The sequence below is a fragment of the Amblyomma maculatum genome, chromosome 5, assembly GCF_055883805.1.
Source record: "Amblyomma maculatum isolate TAMU_Amacu chromosome 5, ASM5588380v1, whole genome shotgun sequence".
Lineage (NCBI taxonomy): Eukaryota > Metazoa > Arthropoda > Arachnida > Ixodida > Ixodidae > Amblyomma > Amblyomma maculatum.
The window spans coordinates 150,476,933-150,497,367 of NC_139348.1; the positions used below are offsets into that span (position 1 = coordinate 150,476,933).

The window sequence follows — 20,435 nt, forward strand, 5'->3', positions numbered from 1 at the left end:
ACTAAGTAGCTCATTCACCTGACGACTTAGTTCCGGCTTGGCACGATGCTTTACAAATTACCCTAATTGTTCACTTCAGCAGCTCTCACAGATGGCCTTAATAAGCTCTAACCACCTGCAATTCCACGAAACACGAGTACTAAGTACTAATAATCATCACAAATATTCAGAACTACTAATTTCTAACAGTTTAAGACCCACATAATTACCGATAATCTATATGTCCATCGAGTATGAAGAGTAGCGTTCAAAATACAGGATTCCGGCTGCTTCACATGGCCCAAAAGATTCCGAAACGTACTTGGAGAGTGGAGCCCATAGCTGCGTCATACAGCGGAGTATTCCTGGCCTCAGTAGAAAAATTTCAGTTCTTTTACATATTGAGCGACCTAGCGTGCTTGACTGATGTATCACATTCTAGACCGTAGCGTTGGTCTGCGCCGTCAAGCGCGTCGTGTTTCCGCTGCCGCTGTTCTTACCTAAATATTATTCATCGATTTTTTCTCTGCTGTTCGCGGAATAAAGACGTAACAGTGCATATATTCAAAGTGGACTGAGTTCAAGGAGCATCAAATATTGATTTAATACTATGTATATATTTATCCTCCATTGCTTCTCGTATACAAGTCGAGACAAAGCTCATCATTTCCCGACGGAAGCGGCGCCAGACGGCGTTGGCCATATCAGAGTCGCCATGGAACACTTCAAAGAAGTCAAAGTCTGGAGACGTCCGAAGTTGCACGATAAAATGTCCAACATGTATTCTGAAATTATCTGAAATGCACAAAATTGACGCAGAATTTAATAACGGAGTTCACACATACCCCAATTACTGTGTGCAGGGAGTTTCTCTCCAGCCAAAGGCATATTTACACCGACAGTTGAATCGACGGGATTGCAATTAAATTTTTAGGGGTGCCAGCGGTGCCATGTGCTACAATTGGGATGTTTTTTTTTCCTCACCATGACAGGCCCACTATGGCTCATTTCTGCATTGTATGTGGTACCCCACAATAGCACCACCAAAACTGCGGTGCGGTGATGTAGCAAGTATTTGCTGCCTTAACATTAAGCTGAATTCTGCTGCGTATAAAAAAGATGAAAATCGCGTTGCTTAAATGCTCTCATTTCAAAAATAATATGGCGCGACCGACTGGGACAAAGAAGGCCCATAAACGACAGGACTAGCACCGCTAACAATTGAATTTTATTTCGCATCAAAACTGTCTTTTTGTAGTCAACCAAGCCGTATCACATAGGCAATCACCCATCTATCGCATGCTCACGGAGCAAAAGCTGACGCTATACATCAGATCAACAATAGAGATGGCAACGCGAAGAACAAAAACAAAGCATCCTAATCAATGTTTAACAAGGCCATCCGAGAGAAAAATAACTCACTAAAAAATCTTCCTGTCTACCCCAGCTAAATACAAAAACAAGCATCACCCAGTCAAAACCATCAAACCTGAAACAATAATTAACAACCGCATGAGGAGTGATATATGAGGACCAACAAGAAACGTGCAAGAAAGGGAAAAAAGAAGGAATAAGCCCAAAGTCTGCGTCGAGGGCATAAAAGGAGAAATGAAATCCTCACAGACACCGCCACATCATCAAAAAAGCACCTAGGCTTACTAACACACCTCCTTCCTTCTTTCTTAATATAATAGTCTTCTACAGTCTTTCAATTCCATCCTTCCCACTCCTCAAGAAGATAGTTTTTTTTAACTTAGAACGGCAATTTCTGCACATTTCGCAGGGGTTCACAAGGAAGCTGCCTCTAGTATTGCGCATATTTCGACAGTGTTCGCCTGCGCGCTCATTGAAATAGTGAGCTATTTGTCCAATGTAAATGAGCCCGCAGCTTAGGAGAACCTGGTACACAAAACGAGTCATAAAATTTATGAACTTTTTCTAATGTTGGTTATCTCGGTTGTTCATAGCACAAATTTAGAAAGCGTGAAAGCGGCTGAGAATACGACCTGAAAGTTATGTCTGCTCGCTATTCTATTAAGTGTGTGCGGTACGTTATGTATATAGAGTATAACCGCCACACAGTAACGCGAAACCAGTTTTCTGGTATCAGGATGTTGCTTAAATTTCTGAAGCAAGGTTTCGCACCGAGAAGAAATCATCGATGGCAGGTATCCCGCTTCTTTTAGCTGCTGAACTTGAGCGCTAAAGCTTGACGAAACCATATGGAAGCATGATTTGTTCAAAACATCTTGCAGGGTATTTCAGCCTCTATTTGGCGTCTTGTAGCCATCTGAAGCCACGTCAGGAGCGCCTGCAGAATACTCAAGTGGAGTATTGGACGCACGTGCGAATGTTTTAAGACTGGCTACGGCTCCTTGTTGGGCTTGGCGAAGAACCAGAGAAAGAAAACAGGTGTTCTAAGAAGATAAGGCGGCTGACAGAAAGCTCTACTGAGTTTCTACTGCAAAGTATGCTGTCGAGCCTCATTTGTCGCTCGAACGGGCCTTCTTCTGGAAGCGCCCGACAGACTGTGCTTGGAGACGTAAGTCTACCTGAAGAAGTCAAGCGGGTTTTGGAAAAAGGATCGAAGTTCAATCTCGCACCTTGTGCTCAGCGTCCAGAGCTTCTTGCCATGGTTAGAAGAGTGGCCAGCCGTGATATGGACCAAGCAAACGACAGGATCCTAAGCAACAGGTTCCCTACCTGAAGACGAGTCTTGGTCGCAGGCTTCGTAGTAAGCCGCATCTTCAGAAGATTTTGAGTGTTCTGAAGGGCAATGACTTCGTTGTGCTACAGGCTGACAATGAGGCTGGATTTTTCATTATGCCAGCTGGTGTGTTTCGTGGCAAGGCCTTGGCTACAATTTATAATAAATTCAAACAGATGCCGTTTAGGGTTCGAAAACAAAAGAGTCAAGCTCTTCAGATTCTAGAATATTTACATCCAGAAGACATATGAAGCTAGAACAGAAAGCAAAAGACAAGACTCTCGAAGTTTTTTGTTTTTTTTTTCACTGTTAAGACACACAAGCCTGGTTTTCCGCTGAGCGCCATCGTTTCTGAAAGGAGGATATGGCAACGTCTTGTCTAGCGACACCTTCAGGCTCATCTTGGCACCTTGGTGGGCGATGAACCTTTCCTTGTGCGCAGTTCCTGTGATGTGCTGAAGTACCTAGAGACTTTGCGATGCTCGATGCTCCAACTTGAGACTTTGCCCCCCAAGAACTACTCCTCGTTCTCCGTCGACATAAAAGAACTGTTTAATTCGGCTCCTCACCAATGGCTCCTAAAAGCTAGTAGGAAGAATAACCAGTCGACTCGTGAAGTCCGCTTTCAGAAGGCAGCAGGAGTAAGCGTTTATAGTTTTATTTCGTTGCTGGAATTCTACGTTAACTCGACCGCTGTTTTGTAAGAAGGAAAGTTCTATTTTCAGAAGAAGGCGATTTGCATTGGCTCTCCTGTGGCACTTCAACTTCGACTTCAACTTCAACCTGTCCTTCGTGATATCTTTATCTAAGTTGTCGGAGTCGACATCGGGCGCCACCTTCATGATCTTCACGTAGTTTCCATACACATTTATTTCAATGATTTCTTGGTTATTCTAAAGGACATTTTACAGCATGAGTTGGATGCTATAGTCATGAGGACCATGTCCGTGTTCTCAAACAACAGCCAGGTCTCAGTTTCACCAAAGAGCTCCCAATACATAACGAACTGCGGTTCATGGATATCAGGCTGCGATTTCCCAAAGAGGGCTTCTGTTGGATGTATAATCCACGTTCAAAGAAAGAATGGCTCCCATTTGACAGCCCACATTCAAAGCTTGTGAAGCGGGTGATTGTTTCTAACTCCCTGTGAGCGGCTTTGAACAAACCATGCTACCATGGTTTCGTCAAGCTCTAGCGCTCAATTTCAACGGCTCAAAGAAGCAGTGTGCCCGCCATCGATGATTTCTTCTTTGTGCGGAACCTGGCTTCAGAAATTTAAGCAACGTCCTGATACCAGAGGAAAGAAGAAGAAGAAGAAGAAGAAGAAGAAGAAGAAGAAGAAAAAGAAGAAGAAGAAGAAGAAGAAGAAGAAAAAGAAGAAGAAGAAGAAGAAAAAGAAGAAGAAAAAGAAGAAAAAGAAGAAGAAGAAAAAGAAGAAGAAGAAGAAGAAGAAGAAGAAGAAGAAGAAGAAGAAGAAGAAGAAGAAGAAGAAGAAGAAGAAGAAGAAGAAGAAGAAGGAGAAGAAGAAGAAGAAGAAGAAGAAGAAGAAGAAGAAGAAGAAGAAAAGGAGAAGCGGAAAAAGAAGAAGACGAGGAAGAAGAAGAAGAAGATAGAAAACCGGTAGTTGGTAGAGGCGAACGACAACGGCGAGTTGCTAGGACAGAAGGTTCGTTCGAACGTTGTAACGGCGGCGTGCCCCGGCGTTCGACGTAGAAACGATGCCATACCATTAGAAGTCTTCCACACCCGAATGAGAGTGGTCAGCGATGAGAGGAAAGGGTACTCATACGTGAAGTGATTCCCCTACGGCATAAAGCTGAAACCATAGAGTAAGCTACTATGTGCAAAAGCCATGTCTTTACTTTCAAGCCGAACCTAATCGCAGCCATGCAGATTCCTCTCGCGTAGCTCCGGGTTTAACCATCAGCTAAACCACAGCTATTTTTGTCTACCCGCCCCTGCTATATCCGGCAAGTATATTTCGCAGAAAAAACGTCACTTAAGTGATTTCTCTCCTATGGATTGTTTCTTGCTTTGTGGTTTTTTTTTTCTTCTTGTAAGTAATCTTGATAATCGTACACAGTTATCAGCTTAGTTTCACTGTGAAAAACATTTTAAAGGCGAAGGAGGAACACAACAAGAGCAAGAACAAAAAGAAAATTATGAAATAGGTCAGGCGAGCAGAATCTCGTTTTGACCCTTATTAGCTTTCAATACGTCTCATAATTGTAAAAACGCCGCTCAGTGGCGCAAGCTTGCAGCTTATTTAATTTGATTTTGCAATACCTTTCTACACTATAAAAACAGCTCAATATTTCAAATGCTGTTTGTTTCTCAACCTATTGTTGCCACGAAACATCTCTGACACATTTTCCGCAATACCACGGCGTATATAGCATTAATGCTTCGAAGATGCATCAAAAACAAACTATTTCGTGATTTTCTCAATAGATAAATGCATTTTTAAGTAAGCTTAAATCGTATGACACTAGCTATGCTGTCCATATTTTTCAAAGAAAATGAGAGGATGAATTGGCCGATTGAGTAAAACAAAGCTTTTTTTTTTTAGTTTGCCTTCGTGCAACGAAAGAAAACTGATATGGGAATGAAAAACTAGACCTCTGACCAAAGGTGTCACTGTTAACGAGAGGGGTTTTCAGTTTACTCTTCAACCCTGGGAGAAAAGAAAGGGGGATCAAACGAATAAGAGAGCACATAGATGGAACGTAAGGTGTGTGAGGAAAAATATATTAAGAGCAAGGGGTGCATTATGTAGAAAAACGCGGAAAACGTGCGGCCCTCTCAATATGCTGTACGCAAGCGCGACTCATTTTACTCAACAAAACAATGCATGAAAGTCTTAGAAAGCCTTCGAGCCGAATTGCCCCATTTAACAGCCACATGTGTGGCAGAACTAGTCTCTACTTCATGCCGCAAACATAATACGAGCAACATATTCAAATTAGGAAGGTATACTCACGTAGATCTTTCTGGTCATCCCAGTGTAGTTGCAGTTCAGTAGAAGAGCCTCTATTGCCGCTTTTTAGAACGAAAACAACCATGCTAAAAGTGTCAGTCCTATTCGGTCGGACTGACACGTAACCTCTGTACCTGGCATATGATCCTTCAATTGAGAGGGAGCAAGATTGGGCGTGCGACATTTTTTTGCATGTGAATGAGCAGCACTTGGTGAATGCTGTGCCGTCCTTAGGGCACCTTGTGGTCACTTCTCCATCCATCAACGTGAAAACAAAAGGGGGGCGTCTTCTGGGGTTGTAAGGATTCAGTATTTTGATGTTTATATTAGGAAGGCTGAAGCGATACATAGCCCGAACAAAGTTTTCCATCATCGGGTGGTAGCGACAGTCGGTGTGTTCTGGAGCAGCGGGAGCTTGAAGAAAACAGTGAATGTGAGGGTGTCAGGAAGTGGAAAGAACTAATAAACTAATGGATCATGTTTTAATTCTATAACACGCACACAGATACACTCATAAAAAGTACGCGTCCGCGAGTGCGTAAGAAAGCGCTAGAACATTAAAAGTCAGAAGATTTTCAATTTTAGCAGCGACAAACCATAGTCAATATATAATAAGTTACACCGATAATATCACGCAGTTCTGGTACAGATGCTATGAACATCTTCGAAAGTGCGCATCAATGGCATTGTGTGCTAGAAAGGACAAAGGCATACAATTTATATGAGCATAGTAGTAACACAGGAGCGATTGGATTTTAGTGTGTCAAAAAGCCATGATGTCCTTTAGGATTAAACAAGAGACCAAAAGGAGATGTACATTTATTTCCCGTAAGTATTCGCTAAGTTGTTAGGCTCTGCAAAGCAACTCGCTCAAAAGCTCGCTTTGCTGCATATAAAAGCAATAAAAATGCTTTTTTTTTTTATCGTCTCACTAAAATCGAAATTAAGGTGCATCGCCTCTTTCAAAACTTGATTTCTTGAAAAAAAAAAAAAGAAAAGCTGACTATTTTTGCTCTTTAAATTTTCAAGTTCTCTGTTTAGTCAAAAATGTTTAGGAAACAAATGATGTTTTTAACCCGAACCGTTCAAAAATTGTCAGCATCTTCCAACCCCTCCGGCACGCATCCGAAACCGAAATTGAGTTTCGCGACTCTACAATATGTGTAATTTCACTCCCAAAATTACTTCGCATGCCTATTTATTAAAATTCATTTTTGAACTCTGTTGTGAAAAGCTTTAGGAGCATTTCGTGGGAACCTGACATTTCTAATTTAGCTCAAAGTTTGCACCGCAGGGCTGCAGAGCAGTCCCGCACTTGATTGTGTACATTTATCATGTTTACTTTGCAAGTTGCCTGTGCTAACTTGTCACTCCTTTCGAGCTCGCAGACTAATAGTTTAGGCTTTCTAGCAGAATGATATGGTAAACCTGGAAATATGGCTAAGTTCAAAGCAAGACGACGGTGTTAACGAAAGTTTTTAGATAACCAAACAACAACTATGGACTCAGCGCGGAGCGCGTGGATCCTACTGTTTCAACGAGTGCTACAAAACTAGGCAATGTGGAGTATGACAGTGAGGTCCTACTTTAAGATTCATCTCTCCGAGGCAACAGGATCATAGACACTGATATTCTTTGCTTAATTTTTTAATCTTCGTGTGCTGTCCAGAATGCAAAAGTACTTAAACTAAAACTCAAGGAAAGAATTCGATGTGTTGTCTGCTTTACGTATGGCGTTACCTGTTATACCTACAGCTATGTATCTACCCAATATTGAAAAAATTACCAATATTTTAACTACGGTTAAACCAAGTTAGAGGTGTTTGGCCATTGTCGATTACCTAAGGCATCATAACCCAACGGAGTGTCTGCGTTCAGTGTTGATGTCAAGGATTTTTTTTCTATTCTCTCCCGCATGATAGGTTGTTGAACTTTGTTAGCAATTCTATTACTGAAGATATCGATCAACAACGCTTTGTAAATTCCTATGGTATTTCAGTGGCTTCGTTCTTAGAGTTGTTATTGTGATATCTTGCTTCAACCTTTGTTGACTGGAATGGGCGTTTGTTTCTCCAAAAAACCGGTGTCTGTATTGGCTCTAAAGTAGCTCCGGCCCTTAATGATATTTTCCTTTCACGGGTTGATATTTGCATTGAAAAGGATCTGAGGGACCTTTTTTTTGCATTTCATGGATCTCAAACTTTCTTTCAAGCAGGACCATGTATGCTGAACGTATTCCCCAAGGCCGGTTAAACCGCTTTTCATTTTCATTCCGGTCAATCAAAATTTGTGAAATGGGATAATTCTGGGGCTTGTTTGTGGTCTTCTTTGCTCAAGTCGTGTATTCTTTTATTGAATGACAGTTTTCCTGAGCAAGGAAATAGATTAAGAGTGGCTGTTTTTCTGAAAGACATGTTGACTCTAGCCTGGAGCCAGGTGCTAAAAAGAGTTGAGGATGCTAACAGGCCATCACCTACGAATGCTGATGAGAGAAAAAAAAAAGAAGGTAATGCTCCTTCCGAATGTTCATCGCTTTTCACGTTAACTAAAAACTGTGAACAGGAGGTATGATATGGATGTAAAATTTTCAGCTAGAAAACGAGTTGGGAGCATCTGTGCTAGGGTTGACAAGCGTTCTACTTGTGCTGTTCATGATAAGCAGAAGGTGTGCACGGTTAACCATGTAAACCGATACACCAAATGCGGAGTAGTGTAGCATATTCCGCTAGCTTGTGAGCGGACTTGCATCGGCCAAACTGATTTTGCCTGAATGTTCGGTTACACGAGCAATATTGACTTTGGGAAAACCGCCTTCTTCGAATTTTGCCAAGCACTGCATGGAATGCAGATCTTGATAAAACCTTGCTTGATGAAACTATTATTCTGTTTAGGCATCCTAATCAATTGACAAGAGAGGTTTGTCGTTGCGACTGTAGGAAGAAGGAAAAGAAAATCCACGGGCATGCTACTGGCTCTGGAGCTGAGCCAACTCCGCTGCCTCGTGCGCACAGAGCAGAAACTCGAGAACAAAGAAAGATGAAGTGAGAGAGAAAGAGAGACGTGCCATTTATCAAGGCCGAAGAATAAGAAGAAGAAGAAGACGCGCGTCGCAACAGCCGTCGTCCACCACCTAGGCGATAGCGGGTGCAATGACGGCCAACAACAGGTACAACCACCGGTGGCAGGCATGCTTCCGCCGCAAAGGCGAGGGCCTATAATTACCAGCCTCGCAGGGTCAGGAGCAGCCCCTCTCCCCTGACAATAAAGGTTTGAGAGGCCTACCATATCCGTAAGAATCATGTGTCGGTGACTCATCTGTTATCCTGCATGAACGGAAGTTCTCATACCTAGACGCCCCTGCGTGATTGCATTATTTTTGTTATGTTTGTCTTTGAGTATGTATTGTTCCGTTAATAAACGCTCAGTTGCAGTCACCACTTTCTTCTCCCTGTCTTGTGCGCGCTGTAAATTTTTCAAGATGCTTTACCAACTACATCGAATGCCGGTTTTACTAAAGCTCATAAGTGCCTATACGTAGGTGGTGTAATCGGCAGAGCGAATAAGCAACACAGGGGAAGGGGACAGACGGCGAAGGTAAAGAAGGAGGGAAGGTGGAAGGACGACAATAGCGAAGACGACGCGAGGATAAAAGAGTACGAGGATCGTTGTGAAGGCAGCGCGAGGAGATGTCCAGCGGAGGTGAGCCCCGGCACCATTGTGCAGTTCTGTATTACGAGGGTCGTTTGATAAGTGTGGTAAAAGACGTTAAATATAGCAAATTTTTTTAAACAATATATTATTCTTCAACATAATCCCCTCCAAGGTCCACACAGTTCTTCCAGCGGTGCTCCAATTTTTTTATACACTGAGTAAAAAGGATAGCTCGAGGCCCTTGAAGTAGTCATTCGCGACTGAGATTACCTTTTTATCTGAAAAACCTTTCTTTCTGCCCAGCCATTTCTTGCTCTTTTGGAGGAGGAAAAAGTCGCAGGGGGCCAAATCTGGAAAATAGGGTGGGTGAGGCACAACCTCGAAGCCTAACTCGTGAAGTTTCACCTTTGCAACAAGCGATCTGTGAGAAGGAACATTGTCTTGGAAAAGGCGGAGTTTTTTCCGTGCTAACCAAGGTCGTTTATTGCGTAATTCTGTTTTCAGTTGCACCAGGACTGTTCCATAGTATTGTCCTGTTATCGTTTTGTTGTTTTGCGAGTAGTCAACAAAGAATATTCCTCTTGAATTCCAAAAGACAGTTGCCATCACCTTTCCGGCTGAACAATTTTGCCTTTTTGGAGCCCCTTCATATGGTCCAGTCTATTGCTTTGACTGCTGTTTGGACTCTGTAGTGTAGTGATGCATCAGTCTCGTCAACTGTTAACTGTTACAAATCGACAGCAAAAGTCCTGAGGATTCCGATCAAGCATCGATAAACATTGCTTCGAGATGCAGGTCCTGATGTGCATTTGCACAACCGTTAGCAGTTGACCAAATGCACAGATAGTTAGCAGAGAGTTCACAACATTCGTGAAGAATTTTGTGAACTCTCTCTGCTGAGATGCCTACAACTTCAACTATCTCACGTACTTTCACTCAGCGGTCTTCCATCCCAATTCCATGAATTTTCGATACCATTTCTGTCATGGTGACTCTCACTGGACGCCCAGGACATGCTTCATATTGCACGGAAGTTCGGCCACCATTACATTCATGTATCCAGTAGTAAATGGTCTCCAGTGATGCTGCAGACTATTCATAAACTTCGTTCAACTCAGCTTTAATTTGCGCAGCCGTCCACTGTTTTAAACAAAAATGTTTAATCACTGCTCTAAATTAACCTTTCTCTATTTTCGCGGACATCGCCGCCCAGCTCAGTGCCATTGGTTCTCGGATGCTTATTAACTGTCCGTACAAACCTAGACATGTTCCGACTTCCTATGAAGGGTGCTTTGTGCGCGCCACCCAGAAGAAAATAGAACTGTAGAGCCATCCCAGTCGAAAAAAACTACAGAACCTTGTCAAAAATACGACAAAACATCCTGTAGTTCTGTCGTAACCATCAGATTTTTCTGTAGTTCTGTAGTACTTTTCTGTAGTTCTGTAGTTTTTCTGTAGTAAAATTCCGTTGTCTGTAGTTCTGTAGTACTCTTCTGTTGTAACTACAGAAATTTCTGATGTTACTACAGAATATTCTGTTGTCACAACAGGTTTCCCGTCAAAAACCGCACAGAAATTCTGTCGTAACATCAGAAAATTTTCTGTAGTTTTTTCCGACTGGGATATCTCTTGTATTCTACCACATTTATCAAACGACCCTCGTACAGCATCATTACACAGACATAAAAAATATAACCCGTTTGTAAAGCAAATTACTAATACCTGATCCAGAAGCGTATACTCCTGAAAGAAAAAGAAGAATCAATTGTGTGAATGTTAAACATGCTAAATGAAAGCTGAAAAATAAATGGCAGACGCTAACAATTATTTTGTCCTTGTCTCTAACTTGCATTTCGTAAGACCAGCAGCTCTAACGTGAAAAACATGCAGTTGAAATAGCCAATTTAGCCAGAATCAGTCATTAAATACTCATCTCTGGTGACGCGGAGCCAAAACTGCGAGCTTTCGCAGAGGTGCTACATGTATTGTCATCTCACAGCTATTGAAGAACAGAACATCCTACCCTTGAGGGCTGAGAGTAAAAAACAATACACACGGTTTGACTCAGTTATTCACGGAATATTGTGCAGGAGTAGGGCGTTTTGACCGGATTGTGTTGCTGTCTCAATTAATAAACGTTATTTTTCTGTGTCAGTCAGACGGCCATGCTTCCAGACCACACATCGCATGTGCATCACAGACCGATCTTCTTAAAGTAATGCTTCTATTAGCGATGCCGTTGGATACAAATCACACTTTGTACGAAAGCCTAAGCGTTGCTGCTGCACACAGTAGGTCGCGCGCCCCTTGACGAACAAAACCAGCGTTCTATTAAAAAAGTTGACCGGCGTTCTATAATTGGTTTCCAGGAAAGGAAAGGCGCAGTATCTGTCATATTTGTTTCTGCAGGCACCTGAACTCCCTCGGAAAGGTGAATGGTCAAATCGGCTTCAGACATTGGGATTTTTGCGAGAATGCAGGAAGTGGTGCTGCAGCACTAAAATTTGCGAGAGCATGGTAGAATCTGCAGTAGAGAAATGCGAAAGCCTGAGCCTTGCTGCTGCACACCGTACATCGCGCGCCCCTTGTATAGTTTTTGCTTGCAAGGCCAGCGCTGGTTGTTGTTGTGGTGGTAGGAAGAAGGAAAAGAAAATGCACGGGCGTGCTACTGGCTCTGTTGCTGAGCCACCTCCGCTGCCTCGTGCGGACAGAAGATAAAATAGAGTAGAAAAGAAAAAGAAGAGGGAGAGAAAGACGCGCGCCGCAACAACAGCCGTCAGCCGTCGTCCGCTACCGAAGCAGTGGCGGGTGCAATGACGGCCTACAACAGATAAAATTCGGTGGCTGGCTAGCCCCCCCCGCAAGCGGCCTTGACCTGCCGTCCCAACCCCGTAGGGCTAAGAACTGCCACTCTTCACCACCTCTCCCAACACTGGTGCCGCACAACGGTAATTTTATTTCCTTGGCATGCGTTCCCTGCAGCGCTCCTGCAAATGTGATATTGGACGGTGCACCATCGCGGCTGTCACATGGCATTCCGTGGCGCTTTCATTCCAAATGTGGCACTGGCGGTACAGCGCAGCGCATCTCGTCGTCGCACCCCTATGTTGCCATGGAGGTGGCAGGAAGGAGAACACATCTCGCGGAATCTCGCGAACAGATCTCGCACACAGATCTCGCGCACGCAGGATTCTGACTATCAGTCAAGAAAAGCGTTAGCCTTAAAACTCCGTTTCAAACTTGACGCTAGCCCTGATAGCCGTCTCAAGTGGAGGCGGCGGTGATACAGCACTCATTCCTCCAATAGACACGAGATGGCACTACCGGTATCACTGTTGCAAAAGCTTGTTCTCTTATGGTCCGCATATCACAGCCAGCAACGAAGATTTACTGATATGGCCAGTACCAACCAAAATGTAGTATAAACAGAAATTACGCCGAAGGACACCTAGGTGCTAATTTTAAGCCTGAACAAAGGAGCGGTTAAGCAGAGAGACGTCTTTAGTGAAGCTTCACTAAGCTAGGTAGAGCCGGTCTTCGCATGGGCTTCAACTTGACCTTCATTTGACACTCAAGGAGCAGGAGGACAAACTTGCTATGCGGTTCGGATGCCAACAACCAACACACGTCAGCACGGGACTGCTCCTATGCGGCTCAGGTGCCCCCAGAAAAAAGATTAGACGGTCTCTTAGATATCTCGTAAGATGAGAACGGCGAAATCCTGCCCTTCCTTTTCTATTATTTGCCTCTCATCGTTTGCAATTACAAGTCGTCGTTCGGCATATTGGTCGTTCCGCAGCTATGCTAAGTCATATCTAGTCATTGTCATTACCACTCATAGCTATGCTTATTTACTCGTTTACAGCCTATTGCTGCCATTAAAAGTCGTCGTTTGCAATATTGGTCATTCTGTAGTCATTCTGAGTCATGCCTAGTCATTGTAGTCATTTTCATTCATATATCTAGGTAAGTATACTTACTCATTTTAATTTCAGTTGCGGCCGTTACAAATCGTCGTTTGAAATATTGGCGTTCCTTAGTGATTTTATGAACATTTTATTATGCTTTATCATTGTTCATTAACTCTATCAATATCTATCGTATAGCTTTTAATAATTACCAGTCATCATCAATCGTTTTCATTCCTAATTTCCCTCCTTATACATAAGTTATTAGAAAGTGACACAGCAGCGCACAAATCCGACGCACAGATCCCGCGCACAACTCTCGAACAGAAGGTTTCCTTCCGTGAGCCTAGAAAGGCTCTCGCTTTAAAATGTAATATACTGTGCCTTTCCTTTCCTACAAACTAAAACACAATGTCAGCGTCGGCTAGCCAATGAGCTTCAAGGAGCGACAGGACAAAGTGTGGCTATCAATATATTGTGCCTTCCTTTCCCCAAAACATCCGACCGCTTGAAATGTGGCCCCGCCGGAGTGGTACAGTGGTAAGACGCCCGACTACTGTCCGAAGTTCCCAGGTTCGAACCCGACCTCGGCAGCTGCGTTTCGATGGAGGCGAAACGAAGTGGCGTCCGTGTGCTGTGCGATGTGAGCGCACGTTAAAGATCCCCAGATGGTCGAAATTAGTCCGTAGCACTCCACTACGGCTCCCCTCTCTTTCGACTTTCACTCCCACCTTCATCCCTTTCCTTACGGCGCGGTTCAGGTGTCCACATAGCAAGTGTGACAGATACTGCGCCTTTCCCTTCCTGTGAACCAATTATTATTATTATTTATTATTGAAGTGTGCCTCGACTCATAGCTAGCAATGGACGGCTGCGGCGATGATTTTGCGCTTATTACGTCGTACCGATACCAGATAAATCGGGCTACTAAAGGGTTCTACCAACGTTAACAATGATGTGAAGCTTTCACTGAAAACCATGTTTAAGCATGCTAAAACTCCGGTGTTTTTTTTTTTTTTTTCCTGAGCGATACAACAGTTATAATTATGCGAGAAGAGAGGAGCAACCACTCTGCAACCGTCTCTGCTTTGACAGTCAGTGAATATCTTTTTATGCTGCATTGCGCTAAATAAACTCTTACGATGCCAATTTTCTGAAACCATAATATCAGTCTTCAGTCACGTATTTCACGACTCAAGGCCAACGGCTTCAACGTCGCCTCTAGGCTATCTGTGAGTGGTTTTGACGTATCGTAGCAGCGGCGCGTCCAAGTGAACATCTGCTAAGAATTAGCAGACTGTTTAACTACTTAACCTTACCTGCGAGCATTATCACAATTAGGTAGGTTGGTCCAAGGACACCTGAAAAATATCGTAGGTGAACGCCGAAGAAAGGAAGGAGTCAGGGAGTAAAGCACGTCACTGGCACACATTGCACACAGCATTAGATCCAGCATATTCGCAACGTTTATTTGCACATTGCGCACATTGCGCACATTGCGCACATTGCGCACATTGCGCACATTGCTTAACAGCCTAGCATTCTTGATGGTCACTTTCATCACTCCCCTTCCCAACCTAGGGGTTTCCTCAAATTTTACTAACCATCCTTCTTTATTAGGATTTGTGCACGAAGTTTATGCTTCAGTGCGGATTTTGACATTAGGCTTTGCTAACGAGTACTTGTATTCTGTTTCTACATCGAGTACTTGTATTCTGTATTAACGAGTAATAAATAATGAGTATTTCTTGCTGGCGCATAAGTAGCGTTCCAAGATCGCCACCCGTGTTTCAAATGTTCGACTACAGTGACTGGCCAGCAATTACTTCTTTTAGGCGACGCCATTACTGGAATGTCATAAGTGCCTCATCATCCATATTTACCAATCAAAATTTTCCAATCACGACAACGAAGCCAGGCTTAGCGCTGAATCAGACCTTTAGCGCTATCGCTTTCTTACAGATGATTTGCTATTCCTCACATGAGACAAACAGCTGTGCTTCACCTGCATGAGTCATCAAAGATGTTCTTTCTTTCGTGAGTGACGGAGCAGAATAATGTGATCAGCAGATATAAGGTTACAAAGATGTTCTCCATTAAATCTCCAACTTTTTTCAAACTAGCTGTTCTATAATGTCTGTTTTAAACGCGCAGTGAACGAACTTTTTGAGTTCACGCCTCTTAGGTGACGCTCACAACGATTAGGGTTTATCGCTTTCCCAAATTAAGTCCTGGATCACTGAGAATCTCTCTGGATAGTTTTATGCACGTTTACTTATGCCTCTTGGCCACCCTGGCTACGCATTTGACTGAATTCATTGCCGTATTGTAATATAAAGAAGCTATGTATAAGGAATTTGAATTTTCTGCACATTTCTATATCACTTCCTTGAAGGTGTGAAGATCGCAAATTGACGACTACCTTTCCCGAGAGTCAGCTTGATTATTTGCTTAACTGTCATTTAAGGTAGCTTTCATTCTTTTCAGGGGTTCCGTTTGGGCGATTAAGCCTTAAGTCGCCGCAAGAAAGCGGGAAAAAATGCAGCACATGTTCATAATTAAGTATTCTCTATTTGCCCTCTAGCGACCCATAAATGACAGTGGCAGTTTCAGCACTCATTCACGTGTAATCGGAGCGCCCATTGCGTGGAGCACAAGGTCCTCACGATGGGATTTCCGGAAATAATGTATTTGGCCAGCTAAAGATACTTAAATTTTAGTAGCGCCAACACTGACGTCATTGACTCAGAAAGCGTCCCTCATACTGGCGTTGTAGCATTCAAGCAACTGGTTACGCCACATGTGGTGGATGGAAGGCTACGAATTGTTAACTATAATTGAAAATGCTGTGTATACAAGAGCATGACACAGTATTTGTCGCCGACATAGAGAACATTTCTTCCTGTGATAGGCATGCCTAGCAGCGCAAGACAAAGAGTACAGGGTTGCCAGGTTTGTCTACTTTGCGCCAAATTGGTTACTTTTGAACCCTCTTGGCAACATATATTTGAATTCGGCTACTTGCCTACTTTTTACTACATTTAGCAAGATTGGCAAGCAAGCAAAAAACACTGATTTATTTGAAGAATTGGACAAGCTTCTTATAAGAGCCTACTGATCCCAGTTATCAAGCCTTATATGTGCCTCGGCAACCCAATAAAGGCAGCCTGTTCATCCCTGAGTTAGCGAACATTTAGGACACATACTCGAGAGTAACATTTGCCGAATTCGTGTAAGAAAATTTGAACGCTGAGAAGAAAATTGTTGTGAAGCACTGACACGCTCTTGTGTGCGAATTTTCATATGTGACCTATAAACACGCTGGCCAAACGCTACTTCACTGCTCCGAAAATTGCGAGCCATTAGTAAGAAGTCCGTCCTTGTGCTATATGCCATGAAACCGCTCAGAGACATGTCGCTTGAAATATTTGGTGGATCTTAAAGCCAACTATAATCAGAGCTTCATTACGACTGATTTTCGGAAAGCTTAGCAGCATATATCAAGCTTCCTTCGTTTTGGACACGTCTTCAATACTTTTAGCAATGTCTTCTTTCGAATGAATACTGAAGCGCTACTGAAATCAGTGTGAAAACTCAAAAACGCCCGCTCATAACTGCCGCAGAGTAGCTCATATGCAAGTGCTTTGTGAACATTTTTGTCAACGTGAAATTCAAAGCCAATGGTTAGAATAGTGAACACATGGTTGAACCTTGTCAGGTTTCAGCACATATTGTTAACGTCATAAGCCTAAAATCAATGGTAGCGGTCCCCTTACCTGGACATGTAGAATCCTGAAGAGATGCAGCTGCCTTTTTTCTTCCCAGCAGCAATGGCACGAAGGAGACCAGGAAGTGCGGCATCATACTGGTACACTACAGGGCAACCCGTTATGGGAAGCACTGGCGCATTACAATGTGTTCGAGTGATGAAAATATTGTTCTAATTATTTGAAATGCATACAGTGTGCACCATAGCCTAAAACAGAGAGCGGAGTATTGGTTTACTCTTAGCATGTATAGTAACGCTCACCGCGCTTTTGAGAAGCAGGTAAATAGCTAGTCTGCTGATAAACAGTACACCCCCGCCCCGGTCTTTCAGTTTCTGGATGCTTAAAGATTGAAACATCTTAGTGATAGCTCGCGAAGTTTCTGTACAAATATATCAACAAGGAAATATCAGAACTGTTGGGAAAACTATGATACAGACTGGAAGCAATGGTAGCCCAGGTTTAACAAAACCCCGCGGCTGCCACCACGGCTAGAACTCATGACTCGATCTCTTTTCCAATAGAAGATATTATTTCAAGAAAATCCCACTTCAGCCTCCAACTCAACCTTCCAAAGGTCGTCGTCGCTGTGCTAAAAAGAACTACCCACAGTGTTCTTCCCTTCCCACTCCTCACTCGCCCCACGACATCCCAAATAGAACATCGCTTACTGAAAATGTGACCTCCTTCGCACCGGTTGAATGTTCTGAATACTCGTTGCAAACTGGCAACCAACTGGCCGGTTTATTTTTTATTCCTTGCTTTGATAATGTGATAGCAGCATAAGGCTAAACTGTTACAAGAGCAACTTTGAAGCCTAAAGAGTCACTAGAAGTTGTGAAGTACTAATGGAAACTGCCGCTTTGATACAGGGAAGCAAAATATGTTGGTTTTTTTTTTTAGAAAATAATTATTTAAAAACTAGTAATGGAGTTCTACCTTCCCTTATTCGAGGGACAATATCGATAGCGCCTTCCAAATCTCACCTATTAAGCTTTATCTATGTCCTGCTGGTGGCTTACAAATAAATATGGCACTACGGCTTCTTCGACATTTTACGCTCCAACTAATGCAAATATTTTAGTGCCTTTTATTATGTATGCGCTGATCTATGACTCCATTTGAGCTCCTCAAATAATGCGAACCACAAACGCAAGATGACCGCTACTGATGAAAGGTCAAGATTGCCACTCGTTTGAAAGTAAGGACGATTGGTCGTTGTTTTGAAAATGAGAGCATTTAAAGCACTCATCATTAAGAAAACATATGCATAGTTCCACTTGGCACCATAATCAACGAAACATTTCACATGCCCAGAAACAGGGAAATGTCAAGAGTGGAGTTGCCATCTTTATTCGGCGTAGTTTCCTTTGCTTACATCCTAAATATAATTTCAACTCCAGCGGAACGTTTTTTGTGTGTTTGTCACTTGATATCTGAAGCGTAAGATGGAATTAGAGAGATGCATGGCTGAATGTGAAATGTATGTTGGTTGAGCCCTTTTACAGAGAAGTTTTTACTTTAGCCTTTTGTTCCCTGCATACAAGTCCTGGACGTAAAGAAGGCGTTCTAGAGTGGAGTGCTCCTTGACATAAATGCTAAATAATCAGTATCGCACCAGTTGAGTACATTACGCAGATTAGCCACTAACACACTACCTTTATTTTAAAAATAAAACATGCTTATGGCGCGAATATATATAAGAGTCAGCTCCCTCTGACCGTGTCATTTACGCTAAGTAGCAATAAATATACAAAAATACTAAACTGAATTTTAAATTTGCATGCATGTATCTGGGAAATGATATTTTGTGCAGCTCATCCAAGCATGTTTCATTTGCTATTTCAAGCATTGCTTCTCCGCTCAATATTCGTAATCTGTTTTCCGTACAACGCATGCGTCCCTTTTGTTCTAGTGTGCAATCGAATTCCCCCTAGACGGCGGCATGGCATTCATAGTGCGTGGCCCTATGGAAGAAAGTGTGCCCTTTTGACTCATGCATGATGCGGTTTCTTCAAGTGTTGGACGTTTTCGCGCCACGTTTTCTCCTTCCAATTAGAACCGTATCGGTAGGCGTCTATATTTGGAATTAAGTTGCTTTCTCACCAGAACTGTACCACTTACGCTGATGACGTGGACCAGAAATTAATATCACAGCTACGTCTCTACATACTGCTGAAACAAAGCGTTTGTTCAGAAGTCATTGCCTACTTCCTCTGCAAAAGCAATAAGAATTAATCTGAACATCCGCTCAGTGTTGGTAACACATTACAGCGACCGTCCTTACGGTCAGCATGAGTAACAGTTAGCTTTTAAAATTTGAGTGAGCGCTGGATCCAGAAAACTTGTCATTTGCATCTCTCATGAATATCATGCGTATGTTTTATGGGCCTATTAAGTTTGAACTTTGCAATCGAGATCTGCTCTCTTAGGCTTCGCTAACTTATTTCAATTAATTTCACAACCCAATTTCACAAGTGCGAAACCGTCCGGTCGGCGCCGACTGTACTCTCAATGTTTCATCAGCCATGAAGCAAAGCGCTTGTTGGAATCGTGTACTTATACGTCCTCTGCACGTATTTCCGAACTAAAACTGTGTCTACAAAATGCTCTAGAAATCTTGACCAGGCGGCGAAGTTCAGCATAGCTTATTGCAGTAGGGAATTACAGAAGAGGCAGCAACCATGTCTTCAAGAATCATGATTCACTTCAACGGCCTGTGTTTTTTCGTTAATTTACTTAACAACTCGTCAAACTTTGTTTTCATTAATTATTACCGTGCTCATTGTCGCCAGTTTGTCAGTATAAATGTCTTTAGATAGGTAACACTGTGGTCTTTCTATTTAAGTTGGCAGTAAAGGAAAGTAAGTCCAAAACGTCTAGGCGGTTACTGTAGAAAGGCTGTCAATGAGACATCCTTCAAAGAACAGGGCTCGAATAAGTCAGAAGATTGCGCAAATCCGCACGACGGCAGTGCCGTCTCGTGAAAAATCCAGCAGTGCCGAGTGATTGGCTGAAGTCCTCGCTTGCCACGACGTCCTGCCTTCCGCGTACTTTTTTAAAACACCGACATCTCCTGTCATATAGCGGCTGCTAGCGTAGCACTTATCCTTAATTCGGAGTCGCAGGAATTCCGGGCAGATGAGGTTTCATATTTGGGTATTATTGTTCATCAACAATGGAGCATAATTTAGCAATACGACTCTTCGCAAAGGCATGATGCCATACTGTCTGTATCATATTAACGCTTCCCTTTATTTCTCTGAAAAGGGAAAAAACATAACTAAAGTAATTCCACCTGCGTACAGAAGAAGTACTCTACGTTCGGAAGCGACTAGGCCAATGAGGGACATCATAGTGGAGGACTCAGCAGCATTCATTTAAACTACTTGAGGCTCAATAACAAGCACTAAAATTGCACAGAACTTTGGGTTTCATCTCCATCT

At 42.9% G+C, this 20,435-nt stretch overlaps 1 protein-coding gene across 1 annotated transcript; it reads right to left on the reverse strand.

The window, feature by feature from the left end:
• Window positions 1-559: 559 nt before the first annotated feature.
• LOC146189959 (uncharacterized) lies at window positions 560-19,270 on the reverse strand. Its single transcript, XM_084605389.1, has 6 exons — window positions 19,096-19,270; window positions 16,999-17,095; window positions 14,542-14,583; window positions 11,037-11,057; window positions 5,667-6,077; window positions 560-774 (listed from the first exon to the last, which is right to left on the reverse strand). Exons 2-6 carry the CDS (start codon window positions 17,084-17,086, stop codon window positions 560-562), a joined length of 777 nt encoding a protein of 258 aa, XP_084461515.1. The 5' UTR covers window positions 17,087-17,095; window positions 19,096-19,270.
• Between the last annotated feature and the right edge of the window lie 1,165 nt (window positions 19,271-20,435).

Bases quoted from the DNA above. Each gene is read 5' to 3' on its own strand.
- LOC146189959 (XM_084605389.1), bottom strand. From the start codon at position 17,086: ATGATGCCGCACTTCCTGGTCTCCTTCGTGCCATTGCTGCTGGGAAGA. The intron at 11,058-14,541 runs GTAAGGTTAAGT...TTTTTCTTTCAG, and splicing joins AATTGTGATAATGCTCGCAG to GAGTATACGCTTCTGGATCA. The intron at 775-5,666 runs GTGAGTATACCT...TGTGCATTTCAG, and splicing joins GGATGACCAGAAAGATCTAC to ATAATTTCAGAATACATGTT.